The sequence below is a fragment of the Manacus vitellinus genome, unplaced genomic scaffold, assembly GCF_001715985.3.
Source record: "Manacus vitellinus isolate BGI_N305 unplaced genomic scaffold, ASM171598v3 scaffold_8_pilon, whole genome shotgun sequence".
NCBI classification, from domain to species: domain Eukaryota; kingdom Metazoa; phylum Chordata; class Aves; order Passeriformes; family Pipridae; genus Manacus; species Manacus vitellinus.
In genome coordinates, this window is record NW_021940864.1 from 19,500,181 (window position 1) to 19,521,118 (window position 20,938).

Genomic DNA, 20,938 nt, shown 5'->3' on the forward strand with positions numbered 1-20,938 from the left:
TGAATTTGAGTCTTGTCGGAGGGAAAATGCCCTTGACGCTGTGGCGGATAAGCCCCTACCCGTCACCTGGCTGGGAGGGAGTCACCTCTTCCCCCCTCCGGATGGGCACGGCCCTGCCTTTCAGTCCCGGCCCTCCAGCCTGGCTGCCCCGGTGGTGGGGCTGCCCCTGCCGCGCTGGCATCCCCTGCACCCCCTCGTCCCGGCCGGGGGAGGAGGGCCACCGCAGCGGCCAGCTGATCCTCGCAGCAGAGGCTTCCCAGCACTTTTTGCCCAGTTAGGGTTAGTATTTGTCATCCAGCTCATTTCGTCTACTTCTCCCTCCCTGTCAGGTTAGTTAGCCCCCAGGAAGAAGGCTTCATAGTAATTTTCCATTTTACCTGCACAGCCTCCATGGGAGTCCCTTGACAGATGCAGGCTTGGCCCTCCTCAATCCTGCTCTTTCCATCCACCCTTCGCTGGTGGCTCTGGATCTAGGAGACTGCATGCTGGGTGATGAAGGCATCAACCTTATCTGTGGGCTCCTGCCGCCTGATGGGGCCAAGTCCGGTAAGCACCAGGGGCTGTGGGCTGCACAATGATCAGTGGAGCTTTCACACAGAGCAGATGCATGCAGCAGTAAATCCTCAGCCCCGGAGGAGGCAGGCTCTATAGTTTGCCTAGGATGAAGAATTTCTTCCCCCCAACTTAAGTAAAGCAGAAAAGCCAGGCAATAAAGAAGTGGTTCCCTTGAGCAGGCATGGGCTTTCTGTAATTGATCTTTCCTGCTGGCAGATTGGAGCTCAGAGACCAACAGGTTGTTTCTGGTTCATGTCAGGAGCATTTGAAACTGGAGGAGGGGACAGCTTGGATTTTGAATTTATTTCGCATTTGAGTGTTGATAATGACCATAGATAAATATATCGTGTGCCCCCACCTCAGCACTTGGCTTTATTGTCAGTGCCTGGGAATTGTCCCTGCTTGCAGGTGCACTGTGTGAGTGTGTAGTTGCATGGTCATAGCCCTAGTGCCAAGTCTTGGGTCTTTGCAGGGAATAATCTTTGGTGGTGTGAGGCCAGTGAGCCAGATAAGCTGAGAGCTGGCATTTGCAGAGGAGGTAATGCCACTCCTTTCTCCTGACTCTCTAAGTGCTTTCCACCTCTTCCCAGTACCTCCTTCTCTCTGTGCTCACAATGCCACTGATGCTGTTATCTCTGCTGGCCACTCCTCCCAGGTGCAGGCTTCAGAGCCTACTGTCCTTGTTATCCTCTCTCCAACCTGTCACCTCATGTCACCTTCTTCACCCAGTCAGTCGTCTCACACACCCCTTACCTGTTTCCTTACCTACTTAGGGTAAGCAGGACACAGGATGGGAGTGCAGATAAGTGGGGCATTCACAGCATGGATAAATGAAGGGCTACTGCTGAAGGTAGTGAAATATTTCACTGATCTCTGAAATATGTGATGACAGTTGTCAGAGCAAACAAAACTCTTAGATCCCCAAACTCAGAGCTGTTCTGATGAGCTGAAATAGTTCTCCTGAGACTGCTTTGGTGACCCTAAGGCTCTGGTTTGGCTTCTCTCTCTTCTCCAGGCCTCAAAGAGCTAACACTGAGCGCCAACCCAGGCATCACAAGCAAAGGCTGGGGACGCCTGGCCATTGCAGTGGCTCACAGCTCACAGCTCCGCGTGCTGAACCTGGACTACAACCCTCTAGGTAAGCTGGGGGCCATGGAGGAGGAGCAGGGGATGCTGCACTCCTGCCTCTCAGTGTTTGTGCAACTGGCACCAGTGGTTGGCTGGGGACCAAGCTCTAGAAAAAAATGCAGTAGAGCATCAACAGTAGGATGGGGCAGTTCCTCACCTTCTGATCCCCAGCAGCAAGTTCACCCTGCCGGGCACCTTCACCTGTAGGGAAAGCTACCCTCACTGCTCTGGTTGTATGAAGTGGCCACATACCCTGCAGGGAGGTGCAGAAAGGAGGTTGTGCCTTGCCTACTCCATTGCCTTTGTTGTCATGTTTGACCCTCCATGTCTCCCTTGTTCCTGAAGAACAGGGTGCGGAAGCTGGCTTGGCAGATGCAGTATGTCCCCACGCTCCCCCCTTCATCTTCCTGGAGGAGAAGGGAGGAGGAGGAGGAGAGCCTGGCACTCGTTGCCATAGAAACAAACTCTCTCCAGCTCTGCTGCAAGGTGGTGAGGAGGAGATCAGGCCATGCCTCCCTGAGCATCAGCAGGGTACTCCCCTCCTCACCCTATCTGCAAACAGAGCCTCCCTCCAGGCCCTACGTCTGACCAGGTACCTCCTCTTGGGTAGGAAAGGCTCCAGGGTATTATCTGACAGCACTCTAGGTTTTGCGCTAACAAAAAGTGTCACAGTTGTATGGCATCTTAGCACTCAGCAGAGAATGTCAGGAGAACACACTGGAGTCTTGTCTCTTCACTACCATCAATCTTTAATGCTGTGTCCAAAAGTTTACCCCCTTCCCAGGGAGGCAGTCCTTCAGCTGGTGCAGAGTCCTCTGTCTGGCTCCAGCCCTACCCTATACTGAAGTATTTAGCTCCTATTCTGTGGCTTACAGGGACTGTTAAAGGCCCTTGCATCCTTGTGTAGGAAGGAGATTTGGAAAGATATGATTCCTTTGGGAACAAAACCAGTTTCACTGTGTTCCTTCGTGTTCCCCCTGGCAATCAGTGACTGCTCCCATAACCACAAAATGGTGCACCTTTCCTTGTCTCTTTTTTTAGTTAACAACTTTTTTCTCCCTGAGGAACAGGTTTGGAGGTTGTCTGATGGCAGATGTACTCAGAGGAAGTTTCCATGAGGGCATGTGGTATTACATAAGGAAAGGCAGGCACTGCTGATGGCCCTGGTTTGCTTCTCCCACAGGTGACCAGGTGGCAGGGATGCTCGCTGTCGCTGTGGCCTCCAGTCGAACCCTCGAAGTTCTGGACTTGGAGGGAACAGGACTTACCAATCAGTCAGCCCAGGTATGAGAGCCCACAGTTTCTCTACAGCATCACTGACATCTCAGTGGCACAGGACAGGGATGTCTGTAGAGGCCTTAGGATCTACAGCTGCCTCCACTCCCCCATGAGTCCACATGCGCCCCCTTCCCTCCCTGCACCCAGGGGTGTTCTTACTTTCCTCTGGCTGTTTTCTTGGAAGAAGTAAGGGATTGGATTTTTGACTGAGGATCAGAGCTAAAGCTCTGTGGACATATAGGGGCCAAGGCTCGGTAGCACAGGCTCTCCCCTCAGAGCCCCAGCTCCCAGTGGTAAGAGGGAATGAGCCTGGATATTTGGTAGCAACAGGGTGTAGAGCAGTCCCTTCTTTAGACAGAGCCAGGAAATCCAAGCTCAGCTTTTCCCACAGAAAGATGGGAAGTCCTCAGTCTCTCATAAAGCCTCATGAAGGAAGGTCAAGGCCAAGGGAAGGTGGAGGTAAGAAGAGGAGAGCTGGAGTTTGCAGGGAGACAAAGCATTGATGCTTTTTCTGCTCAGCCTGGCTGCTGTTTGTGCTGCTTCAGCCTCTTTATTTCACTCTCCGCCCAGACCTTGCTGGACATGGTAGAGAACTATCCCACAGCCCTACGGACACTCATCCTGGCAGAGAACAACATTAGTCCCGAGCTGCAGCAGCAGATCTCTGACCTTCTCTCAGAGGGTGAGGAAGAGGAGGAGACAGAGGCTCACGAAGTCACAGCCAGGGAGAAGAACCCCTGGATCTGCCAAAACAGTAAGAGCTCTGGGAGCTGGGCTGTGGGCAGGAGCTGACAGGCAGGAGTTGGAGTGTCTGGGGTGTTTCCAGTGCCACTGGTTTCTTGTGGTGAGGTTGGTGAATGGGATCTGTCCTTTCCCCCCGTGAACTGGAATACATACAACCTCCAGGCGTGATCTTCATGTTAAACAGCGTTGGGCTGAGCCTCTTGTGGAAAGGCAGCCTCCAAGGACAATGCGGCTGCTGAAAGAGTGGAAACAGTACCTCTGAGGCATTTTTCCTGATGCTGCAGGAACGAAATCTTTATGCAAAGTCTTAAAACTCAAGGGCAGGAGCATTAAAGATCTCAGGGGCCTTTGCCAGATAGCCTAGCCAAAACTTGTGTCATTCCTCACTGCTTCCAGAACCTCCCTGCAATCCGCACAGCATTAGCTATTCCAATCTCTGTGTCCCATACATGTGAAGGGTTAGCCAGGTGCCACAGCCTGTCTTTTCCTTGTAATGGAAAAAAGGTATATTATGGAGATAGCAGTAGCCTGTTTGGTATAGTTTGTATATATTGTATATTGACATTCCTACCTTGTGATCCAGCTGTTTTGAGGGGGGGTTGTTTTTTACCTTCAGTTGTCCTTCCCCCCTCACAATTCTCATATTAGACTAGCAGGAAACAAGCACAACCACTCCATCAGCCTGAAAACATCTGGATCCTCATTTGTTAAAGCCATAAAAATAATTTAGTGACAGTTTTGTCCAAGCTTTGCATCCAGTTTCCAAAAATTGATCCCCAAAACAGAGATTCCCATGCAGCAGTTTTGAATGTGTAGGACTGCCACTAAAGATCTTCTCATTCCTATCCAGAAAAAACCAGATTTTTTTTCTGTTTAAAAAGGCTTCTGGTTGGGAGACTAGTATCCTACTGAGTTTCTTACTTGCTATGCATACCCATCCTCCTTCCATCTGATTCACTCAGTGTGGGGAGAGTCATAGTGTTCCTGGCTGGTGCTCTGTGCCATCACAGAGCCAGCAAGCTGCCTTCACTTCCCCGAGGCAGGCGGGGAAGGGCTGCACAAACCCTCCATTCATGCCATGCAGAAAGTCAGTATTTCCAGGCCTCTGCTGCCGTAACATGGCTGAGTGCCTGCTGTATTCCCTGCTCTTGGGAAGGTAGTACCACCACCTTATGTGGGCTTGGTTGGCTTGCAGCCTGATAGCCCATCCCACTTGGACACTGTCTCTCTAGTCAAAAAAGCACTCGCTGAGTGCAGGGCTGGGTAAGGGCACGGCTGGGCCAGCACAAGCAGCATCCCCTGTATGTGGGCAGGGTTCAGAGCTGATGTTCCTCTGGGCTCTTGCTGCTGTCTCTGCTTTCTTCCCCTCTCCAAGCATCGATTCTACTCTGCTGCAAGGCCAGACTACTTAATCTCACACTTCTCTCAGCAGTTCTCCTCCCACCTGCGGTGCTCTAATTCCTCATCCTCACCTCTGCATCTGGAGTACAGCCCTCTACTCTCTGGCAGCCCAAACGGCTCATCTTTTTCTCCCTCTCTCGACACAGATTCCAGCTCCCAGATGGTCCTGATGACGTCAGGTCTCGGTGACAGCCTCTTAGCAGAAACAGAGATGTAGCTGGGCTACCCTGCCTGCTTCTGCCGAGAAGAGCACCGTGCCCGCGGAGGCAGCGTGTGCCTGCCGGACCCCCGCCTCCGCTGGGCTCCCCAGCCCACTTCTCACACATTTCACCTCCTGTTGGCGCCTCACTCGGCTCTCTGAGCGCCGGAGCCTGGTCCGAGCAAATCTCTACACACGTCTCTGTGTTGTCACACGCCCAGTCGGCCGCTTGTGATTGTCCCGTCGCCGCATGTGTAGCTCACGCCGCCCCCCCACGCCCGGCTGTGCCCGCAGGGCGCAGGCTGTATTTATTCAGATGTGTATAAGAGATGTCCTTTCTATCGCCTGTACTGCTGTCGCGATGAGAGTTTTATAAAGGTCACAGACGTGGTGGCACCACTCGTGGCAGCGTCCGTCTCCGTCACTGTGTGACTCCGGGGAGGCGGGGGCCGGCAGGAGCGGTAGGCTACCGGCAGGGAGCGGCAGGAACCGGTGGGTATCGGCAGGAGCGTAGGAGCGGTAGGTACCGGCAGGTGCGGGCGGGGACGGCATTGGAGCCGGTAGGTACGGGCAGAAGCCGGTAGGGTACGGCAGGGCGGGGAGCGGCGCAGGCAGGCGCTGCAAGAGCGGAGCGCCGGCAGGGGGCGGCAGCCCCTCACCCCGCCGCGCTGCGCGCGGCGCTCCGCCCTGCCGAGGCTCCCCCACAGGCCCGGCCCTGGGCAGAGCTCGGCGACAGCCCAGCTTTCTGTCCCCCGGGCCCTCCCCCGGCCCAGGAGGGAGCGGGCAGGGCTAGTCTGGCTCTGCAGGGAGCTTGGCCCCAGCGGCGCACCCTCTGGTGAAGGCTTCAGCCCGCATCAGCACTGCGGCTTGCTCTGCTCGGCCAAGCGTCCCTTGCTGGAGCAGACAAGGAAGATCGTGTTTCAAGGCTCAGATTAGGTTAGAAGATCAAATTGTGGCCGCAGCTGCTACTCAAGGGAACAAGGAATAATATCATTAATTATGGGAACAAAGAAACAAGAAACTCTTCCTGTGTTACGCTTTGCATAGATGTAGGTCAGAAAGGCACAGCATAACACTGGAGATGGAAGAAAATTCATCAGAGCCTCTGACCTCTGCAGCACCATTCAACACAAAAAGGAAGCACTTCCAAGTGTCCATAACAGCATCCTGCAGGAATTCTGTCTCATATTTGGACAACTTCCTGCCTGGGGTATGTCCAATCAACCTCAATCCTCCCCATACAAAATACTGCCTCTAGAATTATAACCCCCTTAGGAACTCCAGCAAGGTGGTATGTTGCATGGTTCCACATAACTCAGTTTCTTGAAGTGGAGAACTGATACTCTCGGCTGATTCCAAGAGCTGGGACTTTATGAAAACCAACAGCTATTAAAAGGATTAGCTACACCTCATCCTACTCTAGATCAGCAGGTGGAGAGTCTGCCAAGACACAGCCAGGACAGTTAGCAAAATACTTGAAACGGGGTAGGCAGAATCTTACCAGTAACACTGAGGCTGCTTACAGGTCACAGGATCACTCTCTCTCTCAGAGCTAACAGGTGGCACACACAGTTCAGCAAACTTGGGACACTGTACCCTGAGCAGCTCTGCTCCTTCACATGCTCAGTCCAGGTTTTAAGCAGCATCAAGAACACTACAGCCATTGCCATCTACTTTTAAAATAGTTTATTTCTGGTCTTAAAATATACATCAGTTTGAAAATCTCAGAAAAAACCACATTAGTTACAGATTAACAGTCTGGAGTTGGGACACTGGAAGTGGGATGAGCTCAAGGCCCCAGAGCCAATACTGCTGGAGGTGGGCAGGAATGCAGAGGGCACCGTGCCCAAGGGGAGAAGGCTCTGCTCCTTGAGGCCACCGCTTCCTCTCAACCTCTGCCAGCAGCCTAATGCTGCAAAGCACAACTGTCTGGCGAGGCTCTGGGCACTCGTTTGCCACCCCTCCACTGTTCTGCTTTTCAGTCTACCTTGACCAAAAGCAGAGGGAGGCTGGCTCTGCCCAGCACCATCAGCACCAGCTGCCTCAGCAAGAGAGATTTTTGTCCCCTGACCAGCATGCCAGGATTCAGGGGAGATGGGGCTGAGCCCTGAGGGGCAATGCCTCCCCCACTGCAGGCCACCAGCACCCTCAGAGCCAGAGCAGCTTGCTCAGAGAGCATCCAACCCCAGGTGACATCCATGAGGCAGGATCTGGCAGCTGCTGCAGGTGCAAACTCTCAGCAATGCTGCAGAACAGAAGAAATGCAGCAGTGGAGCAGCTGATGACAGCAAATACAAGGATCCTGCCACCACGACTGGGACAGGGGAGATGAACACTCTGCAGGCTCAGAGGAGGCTCCTGCTCTCAGCACCAGCCTGTCTGCACAGGGACCAAGCAAAATACTGCAGTGAAATACCGAGTCCCACCTCCCCACCAGAGGGTGGCAGGAAACAAGGTGAGTGTGTAGGCAGCAGCTCTAGCCAGAGTACATAAAGCAACCTACATAACTGCCAGAGAGGCCTGCAGCTCCCTTTCACTGGCCCTGGAGCCTCCAGGCTCGAGCTGAAGCCCTGGCTGGCCCCAGCTGCAAGCTGCAAGCCCTTTGCAGAGACAGGGTTTGGGGAAAGGAGCAGGGCCCTCAGGCAGCTCTCGGCTGTACATCTTGATGTAAGCATATGAACAGAAGCTCCCTCATGGAGACAGGGGTGCTCTCCTCCAGCCCAGTGAAGAGCCCTCATTGTGTAGGGTGGGAGGACAACAACCCAACTCAAAAACCAGATAGCAGACTGAGGGCAGACGGTGGGGTTTGAAGGGGGTGTGGTGCAGGGGAACTGGGCTGTTCTCTGCCTCGCACTCCCAGGGGAGCCAAGAAACACCAGAAAGACAAGAGCACAGGACAAAATTAAAACAGGAGGCCTGGGCTCTGTAAGCCCTCAAAAAAATACCTACATCTACAGACCTCTCCCCTTCCCTCCCCCCCAAGCAGACACTGAGCACACAAGACTGAGAAGAAAAGTCACACAATATCACACTACGCTAGGAAAAACACACAGAGAGCCCCACCCAGAAGGGAAGGCTCCAGAGAGGCACCAGAGCCAGCCTGGAGCCCCCCAGAGAAGGGGGCATGCAAGGAGACCCTGGCAGAGGGCTACTGCCGAGCCATGAGGTAGTGCATCTACAGGGAGCAGCTCCTCAGCATGCTGCCCTCGCATCCCTGCTGGCCCTGCACCAAGCCCTGCCCAGAAAAGCCGGTACCATCCTTCACGCCTTGCTTGCCTGGGGCAAGACCTTGTTGTTGAGTCTGGAGGGGTTTCTACAGGCTGGAGGCCAGGATCAGAGGGAAGCGCAGCTCTGATAGCTGAGCCTCCTCAACACACCCTCAACGCAGGCATCAGACCGGCTGCCAACGGCTGTGTCTGTTTATGCGGGGTGGGGAGAACAAAAAAACAATACACTCCAAAACCAAAGGCTTGGAAAGAAGAAAGAAGCCCACCCAAGAGCAAAGCATCAGCACCGTTCAAACAAAACAACAGCACAGAGAGCAGGGGAAGAGGTGTGAGGGAGGAGACACACAAACACAAACCCCAGGGCCCAGCAGGCAATGCCTCCCTGAACCACCTCAGCAGGCAGCACCCATGTGTTGCCTCTGTGGGGACCAGGTGCTGAGCCCAATGCTGGAAATCCGCAGAGGCAGATTCTGGAGAACAACCCCACGGGCAGCTGGGGAAAAAGAAAACCCAACAGAAAAATGAGATACCAGCAATCCCAGCACATCCCCATGGCACACAGCCATCCGCTGGGAGAGTCCTTGTGCCCCACTCATGGCTCCTGGGGCTCCCGAGGAATCAGACGCCACCACACAGGCAGTCTGCCCTGTTGGCACAAGAAAAAAGAGAGCAGAGCAGCTGTGGGCAACCAGCGCAAGAGCACCCAGGGCCTCAGGTACCTGAGTGGGAAGGAGGATGAGGGTGTAAAGAGGCACAGGCACCAGGAGGAGGGGTACCAAGAACTAGCTCTGGTACAGGCACCAGTGTGAGGCTGTGGAGAGAGCTGTGAGCATGTCGGGGCAGTGGGTGTGCTTTTGCACACTGCATGTGCTAGTACTGTGGGTCTGAGGTGCCAGGGAAGGGGAACCTCAGCTCTTCCAGGTAGCAAAAGGAAGAGAATAAATATAAAATTTCAGAGCAGACTCCCTCTGGGAGGAGGGTACTAAGGGAGCTTTCTCCCTCAGGTGGACTGATGGAGGCATCCCACAGCTCTGCAGCGTGTGGCTGCTTCTTGCTCTGCCTCAGCTGAGAAGGTTGCCCTGCTCCTGGGCCTGCGTCAGACTGTCCTTGCGATGTAAGTGGTGGACCCCCATCCTCTTGGGGCTGCGGTGCATCCGGCTGAAGGGAGGCTTGACCCTGCCTTCTCCACTTTCCTCTTGGGCACCTCTTTGGTTGCTCTCCTTGTTTCCCTGGAGCAGTATTTCTCTTTCCTCAGCTGGGCTCTCAGGCAAGCCAAGGTCCACATAGTCCTTGTGCTTCTCTGGTGAGGGGCTTTCAGGCTCAGCACTGCCTCCACCGCTTTCATGCAACAGCTTCTGGGCTTCATCCTGGGAGAAATCTGTACCATAGTCTGAGGAGAAATGGCTCCTGCGGGCTCTGGACTCAGTGCTGTCTGTGTCCACACTCGAGTCCCGGCTCACGGTCCAGCTGCAGCTCTGCGCGGACTCCTCACCATCTGAGTAAGCCGAGGCTGCCCTACCCAGCTCCTGCATGGAGCGGCTGAACCTTTTCTGGAGCTCAGGGGCTGTGTCACGGCTGAAAGCAGTGCGGTTCATCAGCACTCGCTCTGAGGTGGGGGGTGCCTTGTCCACAAACATACGCTGCCAGTTGGCCAGCAGGTCCTCCTCAGAGCTGGCAGAGCTGGCAAAGGCGCTCGGGATTTGGGGAGGGCTGCTGAATGGGCTGCTCTGGGAAGATCCGTGAGCTCTGGCTGCTTTAGGGGACTGCTGACAGGAACAGCTGGAGGCTGAACGGTGCCCCTCTGAAGCAGGGCTGCTGGGGAGTGTCCGGTGCCTGTCACAGCTCTCATCTTCACTCTGTACCAGGCTGAGGGAGATGGCCTGGCGCGTAGCATACGTGCAGTTGGGCAGAGGACTGTTCTTTGGGATCCTTACCTTGTCCTCAGAGAACTCAATCACTTTGCGCCCTGGGTACATAGGATGAGGAGGTGAGGGAGTAGGGTATGGGCTTAACTTCTCAAAGGCAGGCACATCCTCAGGCACACTTTCCATGCTACTCTGTGGCTTGCAGCCACCATTCTGCTGTTTCCCCGCATCTCCTCCCTCCTTTCCCGTCTGCCCTGAGCTGTTGGAGGCATCAGGAGGGGCTCCGCTCATGTCCACATGCACAAAGACATCCTCTGCCATGGGACAGCTGCCACTGCTAGACTTGGCTGAATTCAGAACCAGAGATTCTGGTTTCTCCAAGACTCTGGCGATGACTGAGGTGGGCACAACATCAGATGGTGCCAAGGTATGGGCTGCCTCTTGACCAGTGCCTGCAGACTCCTGAGTGCTGTGCAAATGCTTATTGACCATGTCCTGCAGCTCATAGGGAAGCTAGGGAAAAGGAAAAAGACATTAGAAGGGGGCTCCCATGCAAGCCATTTAGTTCCAAATAATCTCCCTTTTCCAACCAACCTTCATGTGTACTTTGTACTCATCTTGACCCTAACATTTACCTACCTTGCCTTGAGAAAGCTATCTCTTTTCAAAGCGAACCTGCCCCATGGGGGCCTGCCAAGGCTCTCTAGCTGTCACGCCAGTCATGCTTCTAGGCCGTGGTTCACAGTCCCCATTTGGCAAATAGAACAAGAAAAGATGGCACATGGGCTCAGTCCCACATGCCTGTGAGCAGAGAACAAGGCCCAGCCAGTGCATGGTAGGAAGGAGTCTATTGATCTGTGGAAAATCAGCCGGTGGTTGCACTGCAGTGACTCTACAGCCCCCAGTGCTGGGATCCACAGTGCTCCCTGAATGCATCATTGCAGCCATGCTGCCCTGGCAGCCTGCCCGCAGACCAGGATCGATGCCTTCCCTTGTTCCAACCAACTCCACCATGTCACCCCACTTCCTTGCTCTCTCCATTTCAGAGAGGCAAATGTGGGGTTATTACCGAAGTTGCAAGACTGGGGTCTTGCCAGGGTGTAAGCACCACCCCTTGTCCTGAAAACGGGCACTACTGCTTTCCCCATCACCCTGCCAGGCTGCCCTCACCTTGGTCACCACATGCATGCACAGCATCAACTGGAGAGCAGAGGTCCCCAAGCCACTCAGTGGCATAGCAAGGTCTGTCCCGTCACAGCCAGAAGGAAACTGCACCCAAAGCCCGGGACACAGGGCACACTGCATGACAACAGCTGGCTGTGAGGCAGGCTGTCTGCACAGCTGCTCAGCACCAAACCCCCTCCAGTGGCAGTCACATGGGACACAGCACTCTGGGGCGCAGAATTCAAAGCTCCAGAGAGGAGAGACAGCTGGGAAAGAGGTCAAGGTTACCCCAGCAGTAACTGATACACTGACCTCAAGAGTGCTAATCTGAGACACAATGGGGAAGGGTGACATATTGGTCACCTGCTAAGTTAAAAAAGACATGCATGTGGTTTTGCTGAGAGGAAAACAAGAAGGGACAGAGACTAGAGGTGTGGCAAGGAGAGAGCAGGGCTAAGGGCTTGAATGATACTTTCAACCAAAGAAGTGATGCTACTAACGTGGAAGACCTAAACCGCATCTTTGCTCATCCTGAGGGCAGGATGAGCTGAACTCCCCTCCCCGATACCATTCCCCCCCACAAGGGGGAGTATAAATTGGCATGAACTTCTATTCAGAAGGCCTAGAAGACACCCTGAATGCTGCCTCACACATTTCTCCTCAGGGAAATAAGTGAAGCCAGGCCAGACTACTGCTGCTTGACTCCTTATGAGGCCCTTCCATGTGGCCAGGTGAGGAAAGGAAAAGGATGGAGCAGGGTAAGAGAGAGATCTGTCCTCCTGCCAGCTTCCAGCACACACCCAGCAGGATATCAAATTCAAGGTTATTGTGCTTTTTATAACAGCTCCTGGCTGAACTGTGAAATGGAGCTGTCATGAAAGAGGAGCTGGCAGAAGGTCTGTGCTGCCTTCTCAGTGGGAGTGGGAACAGAAGCCTCCCCCCATCTCTGAGGCTGAACGATGAGAAGCCAGCAGCCCTGTGGAGAAAGCTGGAGAAAGTAAGATGCAGCCCTTCTTCCCCACCTCAGCAGGATTGCTACTCACATCGGCAAACTTGTGGTTCCTGAAGTGAGACTTGTTACACTTGAGCAGCTGTACTGCAAGGTTACAGTCCTGTCGATAGCGTTCCTGCAAGAGAGGGCACAGGTGTGCAACAGTGTTAGACTGGCCTGATCTCTTATCCAAAAAGGTCCCACCTGACCGGATGCTGCTTGAACAGAAGCCAGAGGAGGCATCTGATGAATCGCTCCTGAGGGCACCTGTCATTTCCCCCTCCCCACACCCCTGTGTATTTTCTTACAACTCAGCCAAGGTGTCCTTTTCAGCTCCAGTCCTTGCTCCCACCATATACTCTGTCAGAGTATCAGCTATCAACCCCCTCTCCCTCTGGGGATTTTAATAATCTCCAAAAGTCCCACCAGACTTGCTATCCCATCCCACAGCTCTCAGCCATGCCTGATGATGCAGACAGACTGGAGGGTGTTGAGAGCAGTTAAAAGAATCAAGCACTGGATCCAGAAACTTCTTTATTATTAATAGTGTAGAAAAGGCACCATCTCCCTCTCAGCTCCATTGGTTCAAGCTGGACTCAGGTCAAACTCTAAGCTCAAAAGAGCAAATACATCAAACCTCAAGATGAGTTCTTTCCTGCTCAACCCCTCAGACCCTTTTCTGTTTGTCTCCCTACTGTTGTGTACAGCTCCCACGCTTTCATACACACTGGAGTAATTCACGTGCTCCTTTCCACTGATGACTTTGAACAAAGGAAAAGCCCCCGCCTCACACACTTCCACAGCCATTTGCAGACTGACACTTACATTGAGTTCCTCCAGCTTATTGATGGTGGTTTTGGCATCAAGCAATTTATTAGTGAGCTCTACAATCTCCCAGTCCAGCGTCTTGCGGTCCATTTCTGCCTTTTTAATCTGGGATGCAAGAACACCAGGTGTAAAACTCCCTAGCACAGAAGAACCTGGCTTCACCACCCACCTCAGTCCAAGCATAGCACAATGACATGTGCAGCTGGGACACAAAAAACTTCCAGACAGACAGATAAGGGAGAAAACCCTCTTCAAAGGGAAGGGATTCCAAGGGCCAAGTGGAACCAGCCATTCTGCTAGCTACAGAGACAACAAGGTTGAATTTGAACCTCCTTAATGCAGTATCTCTTCTTGCAGCACTAGCATGTTTCCCCTCTGTCCTTGTTCCCATGGTGCCTGGTAGAAAGCTAGTGGTTTTGAGCAATCAATCCCAACCTGCCACTCGTAGCAAAGACCTCTGAGCTTGCAATACCCAGCCATCTTCCTTGAGGCAGCAGAACAAGAATACTGCCCAAAAAGATCCAGCCATCAATGCTGAATGGACAAAAAGGCTTTTTTTTGCAGGAGGAAGGCACCATCTTGAAAGAGTTAAAGCCTTGCTCTAGTAAAGAGCAACTAAAAGGACCTGTGTAGCATCATCTGGAGTTTGACTAATGCCATCCCTAAAGCAGGCAATCTTGCCTCTTTAGACTTCCTAACAGTTCAGGTACAGAGCAGATAGAGACCCAGATGTAACAGCAAAGCGGGGCAACAGCTCCAAGCCATCACTGTCTCAAGAAGTTCTTCCAAACTGGCCAAAGGTGCTGTGAGGCTGTGGCCACCAGGGCCCAGCTATGTGTCAGGGGTACAGCACAATGACACGCAAGGGGGTACGAGAGGAAATACTTCCTGAATGTGCAGTCTCTTCAGGCACCAGCACAATAAATAATTGAGTAATGAATATTAACCCTAGAAGTTCACGTGCTAGAAACAAAGAAGTCTCACCCTGGGCTACACAGAGGCAATCACCATCTCAGCTATTTGACTTGCCTGCTCACAGCCCAGAAGGGGAAGGAAAGGGAGCAAACGAGGCTCACAGCCATCCACATCTTGTGCAGTGCCGCAGCTTATGGGCACCACTTCCCAACAACGCCATGCTCCAGCTGGCTCAGAGTCAAACACTCTTAAGATGGAGCACTGCAAGCTAGGACCTGCTGCATCTGTGGGCAGCTGCTGGATACCAGGTGAGCCCTTGGCTGGACGAGGGCTGGGGCCCCTTCATCTGGGATGGTATATGTGGGACTGACAATGAAACCAACAGGCTGAGACACGTAAAGAGGAAAAAGAAAAAACACACAAACGAAAAGACGCAACTGCAAAAATCCAGCTTTGGCTGAGAGAGGCCTGAGAGGCGAGTGCGCCCAGCGTGTGCCAGCGGCAGCGTGGGGAGGAGAAAGAGAGAGAGAGAGGGGGAGGGAGAGAAAAGAAACAGCCATGAGTGTTATGAATGCACACAACAGACATACACGCACATTGGCTCTGCTCTGACTGCTCCCGTCCTCCCAGGATGACCACCCCAAGACTGGCTGACACATCCCTGGCATTTTGAGACGGACTGAAGCAACATGACGGAATACCATGCAGTTATGTTGTGAGGAACCAAAGCTCACGTGCACAACCAAGTAGGGGCTCAGTAAATCAAGAAAACAGTTCATGACACCAGTTAGAATGGGGAGTAGATGGTCACAGCCCGAATCTCATCCCTCACCCGTTGCCACATCTGCTGGGTAAAGACAGGGCCCCTTTCCCCCATCTGCTTCCAACTAACAGGTCTCTTCCACCTGATTGCCATAGTGACTTAACAGGGCACTTACCAGGGCATGCAGCTTCTCCTCCAGATCTTGATTGGTTCTCTGGGAAGCAGTGTAGCTGTTCTGCAACCTACAGAAACAAGACTGTAAGCATGGGAATGGATCACAGGCACCTGGTCAAGTCACCTTCATAGCTACCAAACAAACCATCAGCTCCAAAACTCCATAAAGGTTGTTGCTAAGACAACCAGGCATACTAGCTATGCCTTACCTCTAGCACACAAGGGCTTTCAGACCCCAAGTTACTGGAGGCAAGATGAAGCTGGCTGGGTGAAAGGATCTTGCAGGAGAGGATGTAAATTACTTTGGAGGACTCCACTGAACTATGTCATATCTAAGCACATGACCAGTGATTGGTACTGATTTTTAACTGAGGTACTTTTCAGGTAAAGCAGTGATGTACTTTCTTGCAGCCATCGGTGGCTTCTTTCGCACACGTGGGGTAACCATCCGAGCTGGATCCTGCCTTACATGGAATAGATGAAGAATTCCCTGTTGTCAGCCTCTCATGCTGGCAGCATTCCTACACTGTATCCTGGAGAAAATAACGGCTGTCGAGCCTTTAGCTCCCCCCTTACAGTCTGGAGGTGCACATCTTGGAGGATGCAGCATGCTTTTGATTTACACCACAGAGCACAGCCTGCTACCACTAGCTGAGGGAGTCCTCAGTGGAAGGATCTCTAACTCCACCCCTTTTTTGTTCTCCTTTTCATACCTACGGAATTTGTCCTTGAATTTCTCCAGTTCCTCACGGTTCTGGCCCAGTTCCATTTCCAGGTAGTCCTGACCTGACTCCAGTTCCCTCTCCATGGCCTCCATTTTGTTCGTCACATACGTCAGCCGTCGACGAAGCTCCTCATTCTCGTGCTGCAGTAGCCTGGGGCAGGAATAGGAACAAGGTATCACTGAGTTGCACAAGGGGTACTCCACACCAGCAACCCCACCCCACTGCTCTGCACTAGGGCCCAATGCCCCGCACAGGGGCTCTGAGAAGTCAGGAACTAAACTGTCAGGAGACTCCAGCACATGAAGCAAGAGGTGCATCTCTGTCGAGAGACACTCAAACTCTCTTGCAGCAGGGGCAAAGAAGCACATGCCAGCTGGTCAGCCATGGCTCCCAGCTCCCTCTCAGGTTACGGTGCTTGGATAAAGCCCACTAGACAGATGAGCTGTGCAGCTCCAGTGTCCCTCACTGATGAATGAAAACCACTCAATAATTTATCCCAGTCCAGGTTAGAAGAGTTAAAAGCAAGAAGAGCAAAATCATCTTCTCCACTCCTGAACCAAAATCCCTCACACCTTTAATACATGGTGGAAAGAGGACTCCATATAGCCTTAAACCCGGAAGCAGAGGTGGTGGGGTGCATTTACAGATGTGACCACAGCTGGTCAACCCCACTGCAACACAAACTGCTCCATTCCTCCCCAGCCCAGGACATGTCTGCTGGTCAGAAGTATTTCCTGTTGTTTTTCATTCCTTTGTGCTCAGTTGCTTGGAGAAACCCAGAAGCACAGCTTCTCTCTGGCAGTGCAAGCTTTCTCCTCACTATGGCCTGGAGCTCAGTGCTAGCAGCTGTCTATGTCCCACAGCACCACCAGCAAAGGGCTCAGTTCTCACCCTCAGTCAGCAGCAGGCTTCTGCATACTGCTTCTGGTGGCTTACACCGGGACAAGAAGGATTAAAAAATGCACTCCTATCTCCACCTGTATTAAAGACTTCATCTACCTTTCTTTCACACCCACCAACTCCTCTGCCTGCACCTGTGCTGAGGTCTATGTTCCCTCCTCCTCCTCCAGGGAGACGGACATGCAAGGCAGAGCTTGGCAAGGCACAGACCAAAGCTCTGCCCACAGAGCCCCAAGATGACTGAAGATCTGAAAGGAGCCCACAGATCCAGTCAGCTTCGCTGTGCAGGTGGCACAGGCAGGATATGAGGAATCAGCACCCACACAGTTGCAGTATGACAGGCATAAAGAGGGACTGGGACACTTACTTCATCCTTTCTGCATCCGTCAAGGGTTCCTGCACAGGAAAGAAAACAGCTGTGAGATTATTTCAGATGAGGAGTTGGTCTCTCATGCTATCCTAAAGGGCAGTCTTGGTTGCTAGATCCTATCTGTGACTCCTCCTCACCTGCTCTGACAGGTCATACTAGGCTACAAGGATCTGTACACACATCGCTCAGATGTATAATACCAAAACAGACTGTGTGTTCTGGTTCAGGGCAGAAGAGCCAGACTAGAAACCACCGTACAAGTTAGGTAAGCTTACCCTTCCAGGGTGTAATCTCAGCATCTCTTGTAAAATCATCACCTTAGCTGGTGTTTCAGCTTCCTCCACATCCACAGTTAGTGGGAAGCAGGAATCTCACAGGCCAGCATACACAGGATTAAATTTTCACCACAGCAATCACTTGTGGGGCCCTTGAAGACCCACAAAAAGCATGAGAGAGAATCATTTGGGAGCTGAAAAATGTGGCTACCATTTACACCACCCAGACTGTGCTGTGAAAAAGGTTTCTTTCTGCAGACCTGAAACCAGCCACTGTAACTATTCTAGGACAGCAGAAGAAACACCAAAGATCAGAAAAGCCTGTAAAAGAAATTAACGTTATGGGCAAGATCCCCAGAGATGGCTGGAGCGGGATCCTGCAGAAAAAGGAGACACGGAGCAGTGACAAGAGCACGTGGCTCAGCTATTTTCTCTTACTTTGCACTCTCTAATCCATGACCTGGAATAGCCAACATCCAGTACCCCAAGATACCAGGCACAGGGCACATACAAAGCACCAGGAGCATCCCAGCCCCTCCTGACAACAGAGCTGCCTGCCTCCTGCACACGCCTACTACCCCAGAGCCTAAAGGGCCTTCAACCAGTAAACACCTGGGAAGTCTGCAGTGGTGAGAACAGCGCCAGTTTCTACTTTCGTTAACTCCTGGGGCTAAAGGGAAGCTGGTTACACCCAGTAAGATATACCCAACCGGTAGCAGAGCCATGAGTGGCACCCCCACTAGAGAGCAGCTTCTGGTCATTAAGCACCCACAACATGAGGTCTGGGGGCCTGCTCTCACTTTCCCCAGTGGCATTACAGACTAGATGAAATCCAGGTGGGGGCTTTGGCCTCCGTGAGACCCCTGTCTGCAAGCCGGTGACCCTGGCACCTACCTTGTTTAGTGCCAGGTTGAATGAAGGGGAGGATCTAGATGGGGTAGGCCCCTCCTCCCGACTCCAGTGTGTTGGAGTGGAGCAGGATCCTTTCTCTGGGTAGTTCGGCTCCACTGCACGCTTCTGCCCAAGCTTAGCACACTGATGGTGTGGCTGTAATAGCCGTGAACAGGGACTGCTTTCATCCCTTCTGCCCTCTGCACTGATTTTCCATGAAGACAGTGAATGCTGCTGCCCAGAGGATGTCCCTGCCAGCCCCAGGTCTGCCAGCTGCTGCAGCTCATACTGACACAGATCTACTACCCTTCTCTCCAAGGAAAGTTTTCCCTTACTGTCCTTCCTCCCAAGGACAGGTTTCTTTCTTAGTCTGGAAACTCTCCCAGCTTCCTCAGCACACTTTCTCAGGCCCGAAGCCATTCCCAGTCCCTCACATTTCTTTTCTGTTTTTCTTCTGCTTGGGCAGGGGGATCTTTCAGTTGCATGCTTGGTTTTGACCCCTTGCAGGTGACCTTCCCCTTGGCCTTCTGGCACGGAGCTTCTGGGGAAAAGGGGAGAGTTCTGGTCTTGTGCCGCTCCCCTAGTCTCTCCCAGTGAGCGCAAGCGGTTGGGACTCAGCACCCGCTTGGTAATCTCATCCAGGAATTTGGAGAACTGCAGTTTTTCCTCTGTGATCTTCTCCCTGCGCTTGACAGAGTCAGCGGCACTGCTGCTGCTGTGCTCCAGGGAGCGCTTCTCCCTAGGGCTGAGGCAGAGCTGAGGATCACTGTACTTGCGTGAGCCATGGCCACGGCAAAGTGTCTCTACTGAGCAGGACTTGCATAAGCTCTCAGGACATGAGCCTGTCATGTTGGTCTGCTTCAGGATCCCTTTGAGAGGCAGGTGTGTAGATGAGACACGAAACTTCCTCGGAGTCAGGACTTCAGGAGGCTCTTTAAATATAAGCGAGCGTTCCAGGCTTCTGCTCTTGAAAGAGCAAGTGGGACGGTGTCTTTCGTCTCCAGACACCAGCACTGTCTCCATGCTACGGCTCACAAATTTGCTGCGGTGCCCATGACTGCGGTTCGGGCACCGCTTCCCGCTTCGCTGCCCCATCTTCCCACTACGTGGAAGTGCTGGCGAGACAGTCTGGCTCTTGATGTTCAGCTCTGCTCTGCACCCTGCCACTTCCTTCTCACTGCTGGACTCCAGGGACCACGATGAGGAGAAGTTCAGGTTGCAAACCTCAAACCCCTCTGCCTGCTCGAGCTGGCCTGCCTCGGTGTAACTAAACCCCGTTTGCTGGTGCAATGGTGTTAAGCCCTTTGTCACCCGGCAAGTTGTTACCTGACTCTGCTCAGCCAAGATCACTCCGTCCTGGTCATCACGAATGATGGGTACCTCATGGCGGATTTCGCGATGCTGCGGGGGCGCCTTGCGGTAAGGCTTCTTTGACGGAGCTGTGCTCGACATCCTCCCACCTGCGTGGCTCTGAAAGCGGGTTACCTACCAACAGCAGAAAGTGCACAGAAGAGAGAGTCACGGGTGCTCCATCGAGACCTATGAGTGACCCAGCAGGAATTCAGCTCCCCTGGAGTCCCAGAGCACATCCCCATGCAGAGTGCTAATAGAGCAGTGAAAGGATGTAGCCACAAGCCTTGAGCAGCAGCTGCAGGAGAGGGAGCAAAGTAAGAGGTAGCTGTGTCCTTCTCCCAGCCAGTGAGAGCAGAGGACTGGCACATCCTCTCCCCCCCTCTACACACGCTCACTCACGTAGTTTGTGTGTGTCCGGATTATATATAGCAAATGAGAACAGACCTCACAGCAGCATATTGATTAGGCTCTTTAGGAAAGGCCTTTTTCAATATGGAAACTGCAAGCCTCACAGGCAGCAGTGACAGCTGGAGCAGGAGTTATTGATCATGTCCTGTCACTGTCAGCAGGGACTATGTGGGAGGAGACTTCAGCCATTAAAGAGCCCAAACCCAGAACTTTTTGGTTTACACTGGAGTCCCAGTGCAGCAGACCACAGGAGACTTGTCAGAAAGAGGTACCACAGAACTGCTCACTCTGTCAGAAAAGACAAAGACAACCCCCAAGTCAGAGGTGGCATCAAATTAGGGAACAATGTCATTGATGTTAGTTCCTAGGGCCAGATTTTGCAACACAGAACCATAGAATGGCCTGGGTTGGAAGGGACCTCAAAGATCATCTTCTTCCAACCCCTTGCCATGGGCAGGGAACCTGCCACTAGACCAAGTTACTCAGAGCCGCATCCAGCCTGGCCTTGAATACCTCCAGGGATGGGGAGTCCACAGCCTCTCTAGGCAACCTGTTCCAGTGCCTCACCACCCTTAGAGTGCATAAGTGCATAGTATATAGACGTGCAGCAGTACCACTAGTGGGAAGATTAATCCCTTTACCCCAGCCATGCTGGGCAGGATTCTTCCGCCACAGGAGCAGTACAAGAGCAAAAAATAGGGTAGATGAAAAGCAGTTATCTTGTACACATGGAAGAAACACCTTTCTTTACAGTTTTTTGGGTCTGCAGTAGTGGGCAGGAAGA

General features: G+C 52.8%; 2 protein-coding genes across 5 annotated transcripts in view; one reads left to right on the plus strand and one right to left on the minus strand.

The window, feature by feature from the left end:
- Positions 1-369: 369 nt before the first annotated feature.
- LRRC73 (leucine rich repeat containing 73) lies at positions 370-5,704 on the plus strand. The gene is made up of 5 exons (XM_018085384.3): positions 370-546; positions 1,571-1,693; positions 2,867-2,967; positions 3,532-3,715; positions 5,253-5,704. Exons 1-5 carry the CDS (start codon positions 483-485, stop codon positions 5,321-5,323), a joined length of 543 nt encoding a protein of 180 aa, XP_017940873.1. The 5' UTR covers positions 370-482; the 3' UTR covers positions 5,324-5,704.
- A 1,272-nt stretch (positions 5,705-6,976) lies between these two features.
- TJAP1 (tight junction associated protein 1) overlaps positions 6,977-20,938 on the minus strand; it is a 40,283-nt gene continuing 26,321 nt past the window's right edge. For 3 of the 4 annotated variants that reach the window (XM_008932780.3, XM_018085119.2, XM_018085120.2), the window contains 7 exons: positions 19,720-19,878; positions 17,225-17,253; positions 15,946-16,107; positions 15,234-15,300; positions 13,378-13,485; positions 12,605-12,688; positions 6,977-10,910 (listed from right to left, as the gene is read on the minus strand). In XM_008932780.3, coding sequence (XP_008931028.2) covers positions 9,594-10,910; positions 12,605-12,688; positions 13,378-13,485; positions 15,234-15,300; positions 15,946-16,107; positions 17,225-17,253; positions 19,720-19,878 — 1,926 coding nt within the window. In that variant the 3' untranslated portion in view covers positions 6,977-9,593. The remainder of the gene's footprint in view (positions 10,911-12,604; positions 12,689-13,377; positions 13,486-15,233; positions 15,301-15,945; positions 16,108-17,224; positions 17,254-19,719; positions 19,879-20,938) is intronic. The other variant, XM_018085121.1, reaches the window with a different exon arrangement.

Bases quoted from the DNA above. Each gene is read 5' to 3' on its own strand.
- LRRC73 (XM_018085384.3), top strand. From the start codon at position 483: ATGCTGGGTGATGAAGGCATCAACCTTATCTGTGGGCTCCTGCCGCCT. The intron at 547-1,570 runs GTAAGCACCAGG...TCTCTTCTCCAG, and splicing joins GCCTGATGGGGCCAAGTCCG to GCCTCAAAGAGCTAACACTG. The intron at 3,716-5,252 runs GTAAGAGCTCTG...CTCTCGACACAG, and splicing joins CCCCTGGATCTGCCAAAACA to ATTCCAGCTCCCAGATGGTC.